This window comes from Mesoplodon mirus (assembly GCF_964341445.2).
Source record: "Mesoplodon mirus genome assembly, chromosome: 7".
Taxonomy (NCBI): domain Eukaryota; kingdom Metazoa; phylum Chordata; class Mammalia; order Artiodactyla; family Ziphiidae; genus Mesoplodon; species Mesoplodon mirus.
In genome coordinates, this window is record NC_138983.1 from 60,693,253 (window position 1) to 60,712,659 (window position 19,407).

Sequence of the window (19,407 nt, forward strand, 5' to 3'; positions counted from 1 at the left end):
ACTTCAGACTTAGGGACACATACAGACTAAAAGTGAGGGGATGGAAAAAGATATTCCATGCAAATGGAAATCAAAAGAAAGCTGGAGTAGCAATACTCATATATCAGATAAAATAGACTTTAAAATAAAGACTGTTACAAGAGATAAGGACACTACATAATGATCAAGGGATCAATCCAAGAAGAAAACATAACAATTATAAATATTTATGCACCCAAAATAGGAGCATATCAATACATAAGGCAAATACTAACAGCTATAAAAGAGGAAATTGGGGGCTTCCCTGATGGCGCAGTGGTTGAAAGTCCAGCTGCTAATGTGGGGGACGCAGGTTCATGCCCCGGTCTGGGAGGATCCCACATGCCGCGGAGCAGCTGGGCCCGTGGGCCATGGCCGCTGGGCCTGTGTGTCTGGAGCCAGTGCTCCACGACGGGAGAGGCCACGGCAGTGAGAGGCCCACGTACTGCAAAAAAAAAAAAAAAAAAAAAAAAACAGAAAATCGACAGTAACACAATAATAGTGGGGGACTTTAACACCTCATTTACACCAATGGACAGATCATCCAAACAGAAAATTAATAAGGAAACACAAGTTTTAAATGACACAACAGACCAGATAGATTTAATTGATATTTATAGGAAATTCCATCCCAAAACAGCAGATTACACTTTCTTCTCAAGTGCGCACAGAACATTCTCCAGGAGAGATAACATCCTGGGTCACAAATCAAGCCTCAGTAAATTTAAGAAAATTGAAATCATATCAAGCATCTTTTCTGACCACAACGCTATGAGATTAGAAATCAATTACAGGGGAAAAAATGTAAAAGACACAAACACATGGAGGCTACACAATACGTTACTAAATAACCAAGAGATCACTGAAGAAATCAAAGAAGAAATAAAAAAATACCAAGAGACAAATGACAATGAAAACATGATGATCCAAAACCTATGGGATGCAGCAAAAGCAGTTCTAAGAGGGAAGTTTATAGCAATACAAGCCTACCTCAAGAAACAAGAAAAATCTCAAATAAACAATCTAACCTTACACCTAAAGGAACTAGAGAAAGAACAACAAACAAAACTCAAAGTTAGCAGAAAGAAAGAAACCATAAAGATCAGAGCAGAAATAAATGAAATAGAAACAAAGAAAACAATAGCAAAGATCAATAAAACTAAAAGTTCGTTCTTTGAGAAGAAAAACAAAATTGATAAACCATTAGCCAAACTCATCAAGAAAAAGAGAGAGGGCTTCCCTGGTGGCGCAGTGGTTGAGAGTCCGCCTGCCGATGCAGGGGACACGGGTTCGTGCCCCGATCCCGGAAGATCCCACATGCCGCGGAGCGGCTGGGCCCGCGAGCCATGGCCGCGGAGCCTGTGTGTCCGGAGCCTGTGCTCCGCAACGGGAGAGGCCACAGCAGTGAGAGGCCCGCGTACAGCAAAAAAAAAAAAAAAAAAAAAAAAAAAAAGAAAAAGAGAGAGAGGACTCAAATCAATAAAATTAGAAATGAAAAAGGAGAAGTTACAACAGACACTGCAGAGATACAAAGCATCCTAAGAGACTACTACAAGCAACTCTATGCCAATAAAATGGACAACGTGGAAGAAATGGACAAATTCTTAGAGAGGTATAACCTTCTAAGACTCAACCAGGAAGAAATAGAAAATATGAACAGACCAATCACAAGTAATGAAATGGAAACTGATTTAAAATCTTCCAACAAACAAAAGTCCAGGACCAGATGGCTTCACAGGTGAATTCTATCAAACATTTAGAGAAGAGCTAACGCCCATCATTCTCAAACTCTTCCAAAAAACTGCAGAGGAAGGAACACTCCCAAACTCATTCTATGAGGCCACCATCACCCTGATACCAAAACCAGACAGAGATACTACAAAAAAAGAAAATTACAGACCAATATCACTCATGAATATAGATGCAAAAATCCTCAACAGAATACTAACAGAGAATCCAACAACACATTAAAAGGATCATACACCATGATCAAGTAGGATTTATCCCAGGGATGCAATGATTCTTCAATATATGTAAAACAATCAATGTGATACACCATATTAACAAATTAAAGAATAAAAACCATATGATCATCTCAACAGATGCAGAAAAAGCTTCTGTCAAAATTCAACACTCATTTATGATAAAAACTCTCCAGAAAGTGAGCATAGAGGGAAACTACTTCAACATAATAAAAGCAATATATGACAAACCCACAGCAAACATCATTCTCAATGGTGAAAAACTGAAAGCATTTCCTCTAAGGCAAGGAAAAAGACAAGGATGTCCACTCTTGCCACTATTATTCAACATAGTATTGGAAGTCTTAGCCATGGCAATCAGAGAAGAAAAAGAAATAAAAGGAATACAAATAGGAAAACAAGTAAAACTGTCACTGTTTGACGATGACATTATACTATACATAGAAAATCCTAATGCCACCAGAAAACTACTAGAACTAATCAATGAATTTAGTAAGGTTTCAGGATACAAAATTAATGCACAGAAATCTCTTGCATTCTTATACACTAACAATGAAAGATCAGAAAGAGAAATGAAGGAAAGAATCCCATTTACCCTCGCAACAAAAAGAATAAATACTTAGGAATAAATCTACCTAAGGAGGGGAAAGACCTGTACTCAGAAAACTATAAAATACTGGTGAAAGAAATCAAAGATAACATAAACAGATGGAGAGATATACCATGCTCCTGGATTGGAAGAATCAGTATTGTGAAAATGACTATACTACCCAAAGCAATCAACAGGTTCAATGCAATCCCTGTCAAATTACCCATGGCATTTTTCACAGAACTAGAACAAGAAATTTTGCAATTTGTATGGAAACACAAAAGACCCCGAATAGCCAAAGCACTCTTAAAAAAGAAAAACAGAGATGGATGAATCAGGCTCCCTGACTTCAGACTAAACTACAAAGCTACAGTAATCAAGACAGTATGGTACTGGCACAAAAATATAGATCAATGGAACAGGATAGAAAGCCCTGAGATAAACCCAGGCACATATGGTCATCTTTGATAAAGGAGGCAAGAGTATACAATGGAGAAAAGACAGCCTCTTCAATAAGTGGTGCTGGGAAAACTGGACAGCTACATGTAAAAGAATGAAATTAGAACACATCCTAACACCATACACAAAAATAAACTCAAAATGGACTTAAGACCTAAATGTAAGGCCAGACACTATAAAACTCTTAGAGGAAAACATAGGCAGAACACTCTATGACATAAAACACAGCAAGATCCTTTTTGACCCACCTCCTAGAGTAAGGGAAACAGAAACAAAAATAAACAAATGGGACCTAATGTAATTTAAAAGCTTTTGCACAGCAAAGGAAACCATGAACAAGACGAAAAGACAACCCTCAGAATGGGAGAAAATATTTGCAAATGAAGCAACGTCAGTTGCTTCTGCTATGCAGAAGCTTCTGCATAGCACAGGATTAATCTCCAAAATACACAAGCAGTTCATGCAGCTCAATATCAAAAAAACAAACAATCCAATCCAAAAATGGTAGGAAGACCTAAATAGACATTTCTCCAAAGGAGACATACAGATGGCCAAGAGACACACGAAAAGATGCTCAACATCACTAATCATTAGAGAAATGCATATCAAATCCACAATGAGGTATCACCTCACACCAGTCAGAATGGCTATCATCAAAAAATCTACAAATAAGTGCTGGAGAGGGTGTGGAGAAAAGGGAACCCTCCTGCACTGTTGGTGGGAATGTAAATTGATATGGCCACTGTGGAGAACAGTATGGAGGTTCCTTAAAAAACTAAAAATAGAACTACCATACGACCCATCAATCCCACTACTGGGCATATACCCTGAGAAAACCATAACTCAAAAAAATACATGCACCCCAATGTTCATTGCAGCACTATTTATAATAGCCAGGACATAAAAGCAACCTAAATGTCACTGACCGATGAATGGGTAAAGAAGATGTGGCACATATATGCAATGGAATATTACTCAACCATAAAAAGGCACGAAATTGAGTTATTTGTAGTGAGGTGGATGGACCTAGAATTTGTCATACAGAGTGAAGTAAGTCAGAAAGAGAAAAACAAGTACCGTATACTAACACATATATATGGAATCTAAAAAAAAAAGGTTTGATGAACCTAAGGGCAGGACAGGAATAAAGATGCAGACATAGAGAACGGACTTGAGGGCACAGCGGGGGAAGGGGAAGCTGGGATGAAGTGAGAGAGTAGCACTGACATCTATACACTACCCAATGTAAAACAGATGGCTGGGGGAAGCTGCTGCATAGCACAGGGAGATCAACTTGATGCTTTCTGACGACCTAAAGGGATGGGATAGGGAGGGTGGGAGGACGCTCAAGAGGGAGGGGATATGGGGATATATATATAGCTGATTCACTTTGTTGTACAGCAGAAACTAACAGAACATTGTAAAGCATTTATACTCCAATAAAGATGTGAAAAAAAAACCTTGAGACAAATGAAAAGGGAAATGCAACTTAGGATATGCAGCTAAAGCAGTACCAAAAATGAAGTTTATAGTGATAAATATCACATTAAAAAAGAAGAAAAATTTAAAATAAACAACCTGACTTTACATCCCATGGAACTAGAAAAAGAAGAAAAAACTAAACCCAAGCAGAAGGCAGGAAAAAATAAAGATCATAGCAGATGACTTTCAATACTCCCTGAAAGGAGTTCAGGGTGGAGAGGAGAAATGAGGCACTCTGTGCTCTGGAAAAGACTGGGTGAACAGGTCTTCAGATAGTTAGATATTTTCAGGAGTCGATTTTATGAGCCCAATTCTTATATCTCCTCATAACTAGAAAAGCACTAAAATCCTTCATGGTGACGTCTGCTCCTCATGACTAGCAGAAACCTGCTGCAAAAAAATGTGTGCTTGATTGCAGGTACTCTCCCTTCACCAAATTCACATATATACTGACTTTTCCCCCCAGTCTCTTTGGAGCAGTTTCTCAGAGCTATCTGAAATGCTGTCTTCTGGGCTATAGTCCTCATTTTGCCCCAAATAAAACATAACTCATAACTCAAAAAAATAAATTAATTAAAGAAACATATAGCAGAAATAGAAAATCGAAAAATAATTTTAAAAATCTACAAAATTGGGGGGGCCGGGGGCGGTGGTGCAGTGCGACTGCTCCTGGTCCTCTCCGGCTGCTTGGTCTGCGGCTCAGGTACCGCCCGGCAGCAGCAGCCGAGGGGTCGGGTGCCGAGGGGTTGGGTGCCGAGGGGTTATATTTAGAAAAGTGGGGAGCGTCCCCAGGGCGTGGGCCGTTATTCTGATGGGCGCGGGCGTGGTGCGAAGGAAGAAGCTTCATCCTTGGCGAATGGGCACCGGCACTGAGGGACCAGGGCCCTGGGGTGGCCTGCGGGAGCTACCCAGAGTGGGGAGGAGCTTGAAGCCCTTTTGGCGGAGACGGGGAGGCCTGCACTGGGTGAGAAGCGGTCCTGGGGACAGCGTCCTGCTGCATGGGCCTCCCCGATTTTTTTTTTGTTTGTTTGTTTGTTAAAAGGAAGGTGACCCGAGGACCGAATAGACAGGCAGAGCTGCCACGGAGCATCCCGTTCATTCAGAAAATTAGCAACACCTGAGCGTTTGCTGTCAGGACTCGGCATGGGTGGCTGAACAGATAATTATAGTTCACTGAAATGCAGTGATCTATTTCAGTATCTTACGCCATTGTAAGATCCTGGCTCCAAGCGGCCCTGTAGAACCGACCTGGAGCCGTTAAATTCCCGTTTCCAAAAACGCTAGTCAGCATCGAGTAGTTTTCTTTTGGAAATTTATTCATTCCTCAAGCAAACTTTCTTGATGCCTGCTACTGCATAATTGGCTCTGGACTGGGATGAAATTGTTTTCCTTTTCCGTTCTAATTCAGAAAACCTAGGGTGTTTGTAAAAAACCTCCTTCTACCCTTGTTAAATGCACAACAGAAAGATAAGTGATGTTTCCAAGCTTCCACTGGAGGAGTAGAGACTCATGGGGTTAAGGAGAATCGTATGCTGTAAACACATATGCTCTTTCACCTCTTCCGTCGTTTGCTGCCTATCTCTTGCTGTCACTTATGATTATCCTTAGCTGCAGCTTTAAGGTTATCTCAGCATCCATAGAACTAGTTTCAAACTGCAGCGTCCTTCTGAAACGGTTTTTATAGGGAGAGGGGAGTAGGTAACCAAGAAGGTACTTTTCCAGGGGCAGGGCCCAGAGTAACATTTGAAGGGCTACATATGATCTGAATGAACTTTGACCAGATGTTTAACCTTAGAGGCTGTGTATTGTGGAAATGAAAGATAATATTTATATCAAAATGCTTCTACGTTAGTCCGTGCTCAATCAGCAGGCTCAAAGTTTCTTTAATAAGGAGAGGAGTGGGGACTTTTTGGCTTGGAGAAGGATAAACAAAACAAAACAAAAATCTACAAAATTAAGAGTTGTATTTTAAAAAATAAACAAAATAGAGAAATCTGTAGCTAGACTAGGGAAAAAAGAGGGCTCAATAAATAAAATCATAAATGAAAGAAGAAACTTCCCTGGTGGTGGTTAAGAATCTGCCTGCTGATGCAGGGGACATGGGTTTGATCCCTGGTCCAGGAAGATCCCACATGCAGCGGAGCAACTAAGCCCATGTGCCACAACTACTGAGCCTGTGCTCTAGAGCCCACAAGCCACAACTACTAAAGCCCACACACCTAGAGCCCCTGCTCCACAACAAGAGAAGCCACTGCAATGAGAAGCCCGCACACTGCAACGAAGAGTAGCCCTGCTCACCGAACTAGAGAAAGCCCATGCACAGCAACGAAGACCCAATGCAGCCAAAAATAAATAAATTTATTTTAAAAAAAAGGACGCCTCAGAAATAAAAAGTATCATAAGGGATTACACAAACAATTATGTGTGAACAAATTGGATAACCTAGAAAAAATACATAAATGCTAGAAACATATAACTTATCAAGACTGAATCAAGAATAAAGTTAAAATAGAACTATCATATGATCTAGCAATCCCATTTCTGGATATATACCTGAAGGAAATGAAAACATCATCTCAAAGAGATACATGCACTCCCATGTTTATTGCAGCATTATTCATAATATCCAAGACATGGAAATAACCTAAGTGTCCATCAACAGATGAATGGATAAAGAAAATATATATATATACACACACACACATATATATCATAATGTACACACACACACACACACACAAATGGAATATTATTCAGCCATAAAAAAGCTATCCTGCCTTATGTGACAACATGGACGGACTTTGAGGGCATTAAGCTAACTGAAATAAGTCAGACAGAGAAAGCCAAGTACTGTATGTTCTCACTTATATGTGGAATCTTAAAAAACCAAAATCATAGAAATAGAGGGTACAATAGAGGCTGTCAGGCTCTGCAGGTGGGGAAACAGTGAGATGTTTGTCAAAGGTACAAACTTCCACCTATAAGATGAATAAGGTCTGGGGATCTAATGTGGAGCATAGTGACTTTAGTAAACAATACTGTATTATATACTTGAAAGTTGTCAAGAAAGCAGATCTTAAATGTTCTCATCACATACACACACAAAAAGATAATTATGTAAGGGGGGGGAGGTGTTAATTAACCATATTGTGGTAATCATTTTGCAATATATACGTGCATCAAATCATCACATTGTACTCCTTAAACTTAATTATGTTACAGGTCAATAATATCTCAATAAATTTGGGGGAAAAAAAGAGAAAAAGAAAGCCTGAACAGATCAATGACATATAAAGAGATTAAATCAGTAATCAAGAACGTTCCAACAAAGAAAAGCCAAAGATAATTTGGCTTCATGGGTGAATTCTACCACACATTCAAAGAAAAATTATACTAATTCTTCTTAAAGTCTTCCAAAAATAGAAGCAGTGAGACCATCTTCAAACTCATTTTATGAGTTCAGCATCACCTCAATAGCAAAGCCATACAAAGACACTACAAGAGTCATCTTCTTCACGATCATCCTAATGACCATATCTGGAAATCTGAGTAAGGTTGTCCTTAGCCAGGGTAATTAGGCAAGAAAAAAAAAGTGTACAAATCAGGAAAAATTGTCCCTGTTTGCAGACAACATAATTTTATACAGAGAAAACTCCATCAAAAAATTGTTTGAACTAATAAACAAATTCAATAAAGTTGCAAGATACAAAATCAACATACAAAAATCATTTTTATAACTCTACAATAACAGTGAACTATCTGAAAAGGAAATGAGGAAGCAATCTCATTAACTATAATACCAAAAAGAAGAAAATACCTAGGAATAAACTTAACTAAGGAAATCAAAGACTTGTATACTGAAAACTACAAAATATTGATAAAAGAAACTAAACAAGACTCAAACATTAAAACATCCTGTGTTCTTGGGTTGGAAGACTTAATATTGCTAAAATATCTATTCTACCTAAAGCAGATTCAATACATCCATATCAAAGTCCCAATAGAATTTTTTACAGAAATACAAAAAACAATTCTAAAATTCATATGGAACCACAAAGAACCCCAAATAGCCAAAATAATCTTGAGAAAAAAGGACAAAGCTGTAGGCCTCACACTTCCTGATTCCAAAATATATTACAAAGTTACAGTAATTAAAACAGTATGATACTGTCATAAAGACACAATACAGACCAATGAATAGAATAGTGAACCAAAAATAAACGCATGCATATACAGTCAACTAATTTTTGACAAGGGCTTCAAGAATACACAGTGGGCAAAGGATAGTCTCTTCAATAAATAGTGCTGGGGGGCTTCCCTGGTGGCACGGTGGTTGAGAGTCCACCTGCCGATGTGGGGGACACGGGTTCATGCCCCGGTCCGGGAGGATCCCACATGCCGCAGAGCAGCTGGGCCTGTGAGCCGTGGCCACTGAGCCTGCGCGTCTGGAGCCTGTGCTCCGCAGCGGGAGAGGCCACAGCGGTGAGAGGCCCGCATACCGCAAAATAAATAAGTAAATAAATAAATAAATAAATAAGTAAATAAATAGTGCTGGGAATACTGGATATCCCTAGAGAATAAAATTAACAATTATCTACACTATACAAAAAAATCAAGTCAAAATGGATTAAAGACAAATGTAAGACCTAAAACTGTAAGAGTACAACTCCTGGAAGAAAACATAGGGAAAAGGATTCATGTCATTGGTTTTGGCAATGATTTCTTTGATACCAAACCAAAAGCACAGGCAACAAAAACAAAAATAGACTCGTGAGACTGCATCGAACTAAAAAGCTTCTGCACAGCATGGAAATAATCAACAGAGTGAAAAGGCAACTACAGACTAGGAGAAAATATTTGCAAACTGTATATCTGATAAGGGGTTAATTTCCAAAATATATAAGGAATTCATAAAACTCTACAGCATAAAAACTAATAACTCGATTTAAAAATGAGCTAAAGACTTAAATAGACTTTTTCCCAAAGAATACATAGAAATGGCCAACAGGGATATGAAAAGGTGCTCAACATCACTAATCATCAAGTAAATGCAAATCAAAACCACAATAAGGTATCACCTCACATGTGTCTGGATGGCTATTACCAAAAAAAAAAAAAAAAAAAAAGACAAGTGTGGGCCAGGATGTAGAGAAAGAGGAAACTCTTGTACAGTTTTGCTGGGAAGGCAAAACGGTGCAGTTGTTATGGGAAACTGTAGGGAGGTCCTTCAAATAATTAAAAATAGAACTGCCATATAATTCACTAATCCCATCTCTAGATATTTACCTAAAAGAACTGAAATTATTATCTCAAAGAGATATTAGGACTCCCTTGTTCATTGCAGCATTATTCATACTCGCCAAGATGTGAAAGCAATGTAAATGTCCATCAACAAAGAAATGGATAAACAAATTTTGGTAAACACATACAATGTAATATTATAGTCTTAAAAAAAGAAAGAAATTCTGTAATATGTGACAATATAGGTGAACCTGGAGAACACTATGCTAAGTGAAATAAGCTGGTCACAGAAGGACAGTACTGCATGATTCTACTTTATAAGATATCTAAAAGAGTCAAGTTCATAGAATCAAGAGTGGAATGATGGTTGCCAGGGGCTGAGGTTAGAGTGAAATGAGGAGGCTAATCAATACACATAAAGTTTGAGTTAAGCAAGATGAGTAAGTTCTAGAGATCTGCTGTAGAACATTGTACCTATAGTTAACAATACTGTATTGTACACTTAAAAACCTAAGAGGATAAGTCTCATGCTAAATTTTTTTTAAAGCAAAGGCTTTTTTTCCCCTTTAAACATTTTATTTATTTTATTTTTGCGCTGCGCTGTGTGTTAGTTGCAGCACGCGGGTTCTAGTTGAGGCATGCGAGCTCAGTAGTTTTGGCTCACGGGCTTAGTTGCCCCATGGCATGTGAGATCTTAGTTCCCCGACCAGGGATCAAACCTGCATCCCCTGCACTGGAAGGCAGATTCTTTACCACTGGACCACCAGCGAAGTCCCTTATGCTAAGTATTCTTACTACAACAGAATAAACGTTAAAAAGATCATTCATTTATTCACTCACCCATTCATTCATTTAGTACTGCTATGTACCAGGCACTCTGCAATGTTCTAAGAATAAACTGTTGAACAAGGCAGACATGACCCCCTCCCTCATGGGAGTTGTAGGATAGTAGATAAAAAAGACAAATGCAATTATTTGCTCCAGTACCTATATAATTAAAAGCGTGTAAGTGCAAAACATATTTCAGGATTCTTTGAAATTGTTCGCCAGGAGAATATGACTTAGTCTAGTGTCAGAGGAGGTTTCAACACTGAAATTTAAACCTGAGACCATAAAGGTGACTAGAAGTTAGTCTTCCATTAGAAGGGGTTGTTGAGTGATGAATACAATTATAAAATGGTTTGTACTTGGGTAAAGATAGAGATGTGGGAGTATCTATTTATCTTTAGGTCATAACACAGTGTCTTATACGTAGAAAGACTTTTTAAAAATTGTTTAACACTAATTTAACAAACATCTATTATTGCCATCTATATTCCCAATATTGCACCATTTAAAAAGGGATACAAAATAATTTGTCATAGACACTACATCTTCACTCCCGGGAAAGAGCAAGGTCTTCAACTATAATGGGTAATAATTAAATGGTGTGAATAAAACGTTAGGAGGAGGGCAGGGGTGGGGTGAAGGGAATTTAATTCTCCCAGATGTCGTCTGGAATGTTTGTTGTATCACTCATCAGCCACAGTTGGGTTTCCTTAAAGCCTAAAGGAGCTGTGTCTTTCCAGGAGAGATGGAACCTCGCAGCATATCCATTTCCTAACTTGTTGGAGTTGAGGTCTTTGAGCTATCAGAGTCTCATTATGTGGATTAGCAGGCTTAACTTTGTTCTGAAGGTTATTGATCTATAGGCTCCTTCAAGCCCAGAATCAAAGGAGCCTGACCTTCAACCTAGAGAGTGTTCTGCTATGAGGCCATGGTCTAAGAACACAGCCAGAATCAACTGTGGCCATATATCTTGGACAACCTGCTAGTCAATGTGGCAGCTGTGTATGGCAGGGTGATAAGAAAAATGTTAGTGTGAGCTTCATGGTTTTATTAGAACGCATACATGTTGGTAGGTCACTGGGGAGAGGGAAGGCCATGTATGTGAGAAACGTCTACAGCCAACAAGCCCGGTGTGTATCTCAAGTGTCCTAGTACAATTCTATAATACATATGGAAATTTTATACAATTTTTTAAAATGTATGTCACTTAGAATGTTGATAATAATACTGCAATTCCATTAGATGCATATTTGTAAACTAAATCGTACTAGCGAACCCAAATCTAAACACATGTAATATGAAAACCTGAATCACTGACTACAGCCACATTTCAGAAATGCCACAAATTTTCACAACCATATTAGTCATGTTGATCTAATAATCAACTTCAGGATAGTAAAATGTTATGTTTTACAATTTAATTAAACCAAAATTTTCACTTTTTTCCATTTAACTAAAAAAAGTAATGGAACCTGAGGGTATTTAGAAAATATTTTATTTATACACTTTTACATAATCATGTTTACATGTTATTTCTCTGTCCCAGTGGATGTATACATGTAATTTCTCTACCCAATATATTCTCAATGAAGTTTTCCAAAACAAGTGAAGTAATTAATTTGTAATTACAAGTGAAATAGGTGACTTGGGCCTTATCCTAAATGACACCAACCTCACTTAAATATGCCTTTGCTGTACAGCAACAATTCCTTGGAGACTATCACTAGTGTTGCAGTGGATGTATCACTAGTTCATACTTGTTCATTTTTAAGGATACAGACATAGTTGATTCTCTTCTATGTACCAGAAATTACAAGTTGATTATTTCAAGCAAACTATTAGTAATTGAGCATTTATTTGTTGTGTTAACAGTGCTTGGAGTTATCACCCACATCATGTAATTTAACCCAAGAATCACATGGGGTATGTATTTTCTCCTTTTTACAGGTAAGGAAAAAGAAGAGCAAACATTTCTTGTAACTTGCCTATGATTTCATGGACAGCAAGAAGCAGAGCTAGAAACTGATCCTAGGTCTGCATGGCTCCAAAGTCCAGGGTATTCTGCATGTCACTTTGCCTTCCACGCTGGTACTCATATCCAACTTTGAAAACATTTGTGTGTTTCATACATCTATTTTCTTTAAAGATATAAAATTCGTTTCATGTTTGGGTCTTTGTCTAGTTAAAAAAGCCAGAACTTGATAATTCATATACATAATCCTAGTACCATTCATACTATAACATACCATTGTCATGATTCACATGTAACACCGAGTAGAATGTGTGTGGTCGCTAATAGTATGTATGTATGTTTTCTTAATTCTTAAGATAGAGTTTCTTGAAAAAACAAATTATTCATAAGAATATGTTGATCTTTAAATTAGAGGAGTCATGGGAATGACTGAAGGTAATTAACACATTCTCACCTGCCCCTGATCGTGTGATCTATTTTGAAGTAAGGGAGCATTATTCTGAAATACTAATCTTTCTTTCAGTCTAATTTCCTAGCTTTCCTTGCTAGCTACCTCTATTCCTACCTCCATAACTACCCCTTCCTCCCATTCTCATCATATGCCCCTACTTCTTATTTCTATATAGTTGCTTAATAAAACTGAAGAAACCAAAACTTAACTAACCCAAGCCCCAAAATATTTCAGTTCACTTTGCATTTAATCCTCACCCATAAAAATATCCAGACTCTCCTTATTGTTTCATACAATCCCATAAGTATGAAAAGGTATGGTATAGAAGATAAGTCCTGGAAGATTCTGCAAAATATCCAGGATGTTTATCTCATAAAAACAGTAAAAATTCTATTTCCCTTCCATCCTGAACATGGACACCTTCTTGCCCTCGCTATCAAATATTATAACTAAGGATGTGATATTTTTTATTCCAGGAAAAAGATCAGGTAAGAAAGAGATGTCCAAGTCAACATCATATGTTTTGGCCCAATCAGTTGTATAAATGGAGATAGTGTTTACTAAGGCAGAGATTACTGAATAGAGGCACATTTGGGATGGGGCTGGAAAATCAAGAGCTGGTCTTTCTTTGAAAATGTAGGTTATTTACAGTTCATGTTATTACAATCGATACTGCTGTAAACATTCTTTTACATATCACCCATGCACAAGAGTAAGATTTAGCCCATGGTATATAAATAGGAGTAAAATAGCTGAGTCCTAAGGTAATCAAGTCTTCAGTTTTAATATTTTCATGGAAATTGAAAAGAAAATTTATATGCATAAAGTATACTATAAGGGAGGCAAATTTACCATTTAAAATATTTGTAAGGTTATATTTAGGTTATGTTTAGGTATATAAATGCGGGGTCATTTCAGTCAATTTAGTCTCCTCTGGTTCTGATTTCAGTAGGCACTGTTAAATGAACAGATGGAGACTGCAAACCATACAACAGTGACAGAGTTCATTATTTTGGGATTAACAGATAATCCCACACTATGTGCCATCTTCTTTGAGATTTTTCTAGGAGTTTATATAGTTACCGTAGTGGGAAATATCAGCATAATCATCTTAATCCGAAGTAGCCCACAGCTTCCCATGCCTATGTACCTTTTCCTCAGCCATTTGGCCTTTGTAGACATTGGGTATTCCACATCAGTCACACCAATCATGCTGATGAGTTTCTGCAGAGAGAGAACTGCCATCCCAGTCACTGGCCGTATAGCTCAGCTTGGCTCTGATGTCACCTTTGGGACTACAGAGTGCTTCCTGCTGGCCACCACTGCCTACAATCACTATGGGTCCCTTTGCTCTCCCCTGCTCTACTCTGCCCACATGTCCCCAGTGGTCTGCTTCTTCCTGTTGGAGGCCTCCTACTTCGGTGGATGCATAAATGCTTCTTCATTTACAGGCTCTTTGATGAATCTCTCCTTCTAAGGACCAAACAAAACGAACCATTTTTTCTGTGACCTCTTTCTACTCTTGAAGCTTTCTTGCGGCCATGTTTCTATTGCTGAAATATCTCCTGCCATCTCTTCTGCATCAGTCCTCAAAAGCACACTATTTACCATAATCGTGTCCTACAGCTACATCCTCCACTCAATCCTGAAGATGCACTCTACTGAGGGGAGGAAGAAGGTCTTCTCTACCTGCATTTCCCACCACACTGCAGTCACTTTGTTTTAAGGGACAGTTTTGTTTGTTTATGTAATGCCCAAATCGAGCTATTCAGCTGATCAGGTCAAAGTGGCATCTGTAATCTACATAGTGGTGGTCCCCATACTGAACCCCCTTATCTGCAGTCTCAGGAACAAGGAAGTGAAAGAGGCTATGAGAAAACTAATGGCTAGAGCACATTGGTTTTCCTGAATTAAATCAGATATAAATCTATAAATAACAAACCATTAATTTGGGGAACATTTTTGATGGATATTTTAATGATATTTATCATTAACTTTATCACTTTTATAGTGATAAGCTCCCGAAAATATAAAAATCCAATGTTTACTTCTATTTATAAAGTTAAGTGTATCATTAACATGGATGTCTGCTTGGTTCAAATTAAATATAGAACTTTCAAGTTAAGAATACCTTTGGAAAATAATTTCTACTTAAAATTCCATTTACCAATGATAGAGTCCTATTTAAATGGAGAGAGATCTCAACCAAAGATCAAATTTGCTTGAATACCATCTTGTAAAATAACATTCAGGAAAGAAACTTCTCCCCAACAATGTATAATAGGTGACGACATTGACAGGTCAGCAGTTAAGGGTACTTCCATTAAAGGTACTGCCCTCCCTTGGTCAATGGATATTTCAACTTTTGGAAACATAGATGTTAGTGTCTCAGAAAAGCTTTTATTTATTTTTACTTTATTTAAGCCAAAGCAAAGATTATGATTCCTCTGTTTGACAATTAAAAGATCCAACCCAGATAACACAGAAGAAGCTGTATAAATTTCAGCTGACTCCTCTCATAGGTGGTCTTACCAGATGAATACTACAGTAGGATTTTGGATGCTGACATTTCTTTGGAGTGGGATGCTGGGACTTTCTTTTAACAACAGTCGAAAGGTAGGACATTTGAAATTTTGTTTTAGGCAAAGAATATCCACCACACATTTTGTACCGTTTCTCATGGAGTTGTCCACTGTCACTACTTCTTCCACTGCCCTTTTTGAAGGTGCTTATGATCCAGTTAGGTTATAGCAATTGTCTCTAAATTGATTCCCTTCCTCCTGTACTCCTTTCATAATGCTTATGATTAATATTTTAGCTAGTATATTTTATTTCTAGCATATTAATAATGTCAGACAAATTTTGAGACAGTTTGGAGAGATCACTTTATAAGCTGACTTCCTATTCCTGGGCTCTTCACTGACCAGATCAAGGAAGATTTCTGCCTGGAAGCCTCTTTGTGGAATTTCTCTGGCCCCGTTTCCCCATTCATACTTCTTACATCAATTACAGGCCTATAACCCCGCCAGTGCAATAATTCTGGGGACAGACATTGTCCCCTGCAAAGAGAAGGAGCTCAAAGGTATGGCTTCAGTCTTGGAAAGGGCCACCTCAGAGTTGTGGTGGATGCTCTGCCCTCTGGTGGTAGACGTTGTTTATTGACTGTTTCTGGCAGTCTTCCTCTTTACATTTCCCACTGTTTCTTGCTTTTCACGCGTTTATCCTTAGCCCTCTGCCTTTCTCTCCATCCCCCATGGTCTTCTTGGGTGAGCTCATCTTCTCCCATGAGCTCAGCTGCCACCTGTGTGGGGACAGTATCCCCATCTCCAAATACAACCTTCCTTGGAGGACAGATGAACTTCTTCACTGGGCTTTTCCTCAAGACTCTCAAACTCATTGTGCCCTCACTGAAATTTTTATATTTCTCCCCAAACTATTCCTTCCCTTCTGTTCCTTTCTCAATAAATGGCAACTCTTTTTTAGAAAAAAATAAATTTATTTTTGGCTGTGTTGGGTCTCTGTTTCTGTGCGTGGGCTTTCTCTAGTTGTGGCGAGCAGGGGCTACTCTTTGTTGTGGTGTGTGTGCTTCTCACTGCAGTGTCTTCTCTTGTTGTGGAGCACGGGCTCTGGAGCACAGGCTCAGTAGTTGTGGTGCACGGGCTTAGTTGCTCCATGGCATGTGGGATCTTCCCAGACCAGGGATCGAACCCATGTCCCCTGCATTGGCAGGCGGATTCTTAACCACTGCACCACCAGGGAAGTCCCAATAAATGGCAAATCTTTGTGAGGTTTAGTACTCCAATAAATTTGGGGTGACCCTCACTGCACACCCATCAAAATAGTCTACTCCCCTCCATCCCTTTCCTTCTCTCAGATGAAATACATGTCACATGTTGACCTCTTCCTTATCTATTTTGTGTAGGCACATAAATAGTCCCCGATTGATTGTGATAAATCCACTCATTTTTCCTTTTTATTTCCACTCTAAGGGAATTCAAATAATTCAATCACCCAGATGTACGGAGTGAGGTGTGGCACTATTACGGTCTTTATTGGAGAGGATATACATTGCCATTCTTTATCTAGAACTTCCAAGATTGCCAGCAAACCACTAGAATCTAAGCAAGAAGCACTGAGCAGATCCCACAGCCCTCAGAGAGAACCAACCCTGCCGACAACTTCATCTTAACTTTTAGCCTCCAGAACTGCGAGACAATACATTTCTGTTGTTTAAGCCACCTACTTTGTGGTACTTTTGTTACAGCTGCCCTCACAAACTAATACAATTGCATATCTAGTTTTCCCTTCAAAGTCTACCATCAGCTAATTTAATCCTAGAGGAAGAGGAAGTGAAAGCTTAGAAAGATGTCAGGAATGTTATGCTAATGGATGTCGCTCCAAAAGGGGAAAAAAAATATATTAGGAGTGGTACAAAGCATCTTCCCTAAACAGTGTGTCAAAAACTAAGGATCAAGAACACCCCTGTGGGGACAATAAAAAACTCCTTTTGTAAGATTTTTTTTTGGAAGTTCCCTACTTACTGTGGATTATAGATTGATACATAGAAGGTAGGATTTGATTGGGGAAATTTTAAAAGATCCTGAACTGTTGTGATATTAAAAGATTCTTAGTCTATATAAATTTCAGGAAGATTTTCTTCTTCTGAAACGGACTGGGACTTATGAAGTCATTGACATTTCCCAGATTCTGTAAAATACTCACTCTGTAATGGAGAGCTGGAGAAGATTGAAAGCAAAGGGGCAAGAGGTAATTTCTTGGGGGTGAGGAAATCACTGTATATTGTGACTGGGTTGGTGGTTATACTTGTCAAAAGTCATCAACCTGTATATTTAAATTGTTCGTATGTAACTTATACTCCAATAAAGTTGCTATTTTAGAAGGTATTACAAAAGAGTACTCTTTCTTTTTCCCGTTTTAATCTGAGTCTATAGGAAGTGGTGACAATATCATCATCTACCTACCCATGTAAGCCAACTGAGTTTCTTAATTATTTCTCAAAGATCTTCCCTTACCTACTGTACCTCCTCTAGTTTCCTATATATTTATTCTTTTTCGTGACCTTCATTCCTTTCTTTAAACCTTATACCTATATCAGCATTAACTTTACTTCTGCTTTAAAAAACACTTTATTATTTCTTCTTTTAATGCAGGTTTGCTTGTGATGCATTTTAACAGATTTTTTTAATCATAAAAAAGGTCTTGGGCTTCCCTGGTGGCGCAGTGGTTGAGAGTCCGCCTGCCGATGCAGGGGACACGGGTTCGTGCCCCGATCCCGGAAGATCCCACATGCCGCGGAGCGGCTGGGCCCGTGAGCCATGGCCGCGGAGCCTGTGTGTCCGGAGCCTGTGCTCCGCAACGGGAGAGGCCACAGCAGTGAGAGGCCCGCGTACAGCAAAAAAAAAAAAAAAAAAAAAAAAAAAAAAAAAAAAAAATAAAAAACTCCTTTTGTAAGATTTTTTTTTGGAAGTTCCCTACTTACTGTGGATTATAGATTGATACATAGAAGGTAGGATTTGATTGGGGAAATTTTAAAAGATCCTGAACTGTTGTGATATTAAAAGATTCTTAGTCTATATAAATTTCAGGAAGATTTTCTTCTTCTGAAACGGACTGGGACTTATGAAGTCATTGACATTTCCCAGATTCTGTAAAATACTCACTCTGTAATGGAGAGCTGGAGAAGATTGAAAGCAAAGGGGCAAGAGGTAATTTCTTGGGGGTGAGGAAATCACTGTATATTGTGACTGGGTTGGTGGTTATACTTGTCAAAAGTCATCAACCTGTATATTTAAATTGTTCGTATGTAACTTATACTCCAATAAAGTTGCTATTTTAGAAGGTATTACAAAAGAGTACTCTTTCTTTTTCCCGTTTTAATCTGAGTCTATAGGAAGTGGTGACAATATCATCATCTACCTACCCATGTAAGCCAACTGAGTTTCTTAATTATTTCTCAAAGATCTTCCCTTACCTACTGTACCTCCTCTAGTTTCCTATATATTTATTCTTTTTCGTGACCTTCATTCCTTTCTTTAAACCTTATACCTATATCAGCATTAACTTTACTTCTGCTTTAAAAAACACTTTATTATTTCTTCTTTTAATGCAGGTTTGCTTGTGATGCATTTTAACAGATTTTTTTAATCATAAAAAAGGTCTTGGGCTTCCCTGGTGGCGCAGTGGTTGAGAGTCCGCCTGCTGATGCAGGGGACACGGGTTCGTGCCCCAGTCCGGGAAGGTCCCATATGCCACGGAGTGGTGGGCCCGTGAGCCATGGTTGCTGAGCCTGCGCGTCCGGAGCCTGTGCTCTGCAACGGGAGAGGCCACAACAGTGAGAAGCCCACATACCGCAAAAAAAAAAAAG

The 19,407-nt window shown here is 38.6% G+C and overlaps 1 protein-coding gene across 1 annotated transcript; it reads left to right on the forward strand.

Moving 5' to 3' along the window:
* Positions 1–13,992: 13,992 nt before the first annotated feature.
* LOC309807581 (olfactory receptor 5P4-like) lies at positions 13,993–14,931 on the forward strand (the record flags this gene model as incomplete). Its single annotated transcript, XM_082627403.1, is given in 3 exon segments — positions 13,993–14,496; positions 14,500–14,745; positions 14,749–14,931. Coding segments are annotated over 3 exon segments (933 nt in total).
* Positions 14,932–19,407: the final 4,476 nt, after the last annotated feature.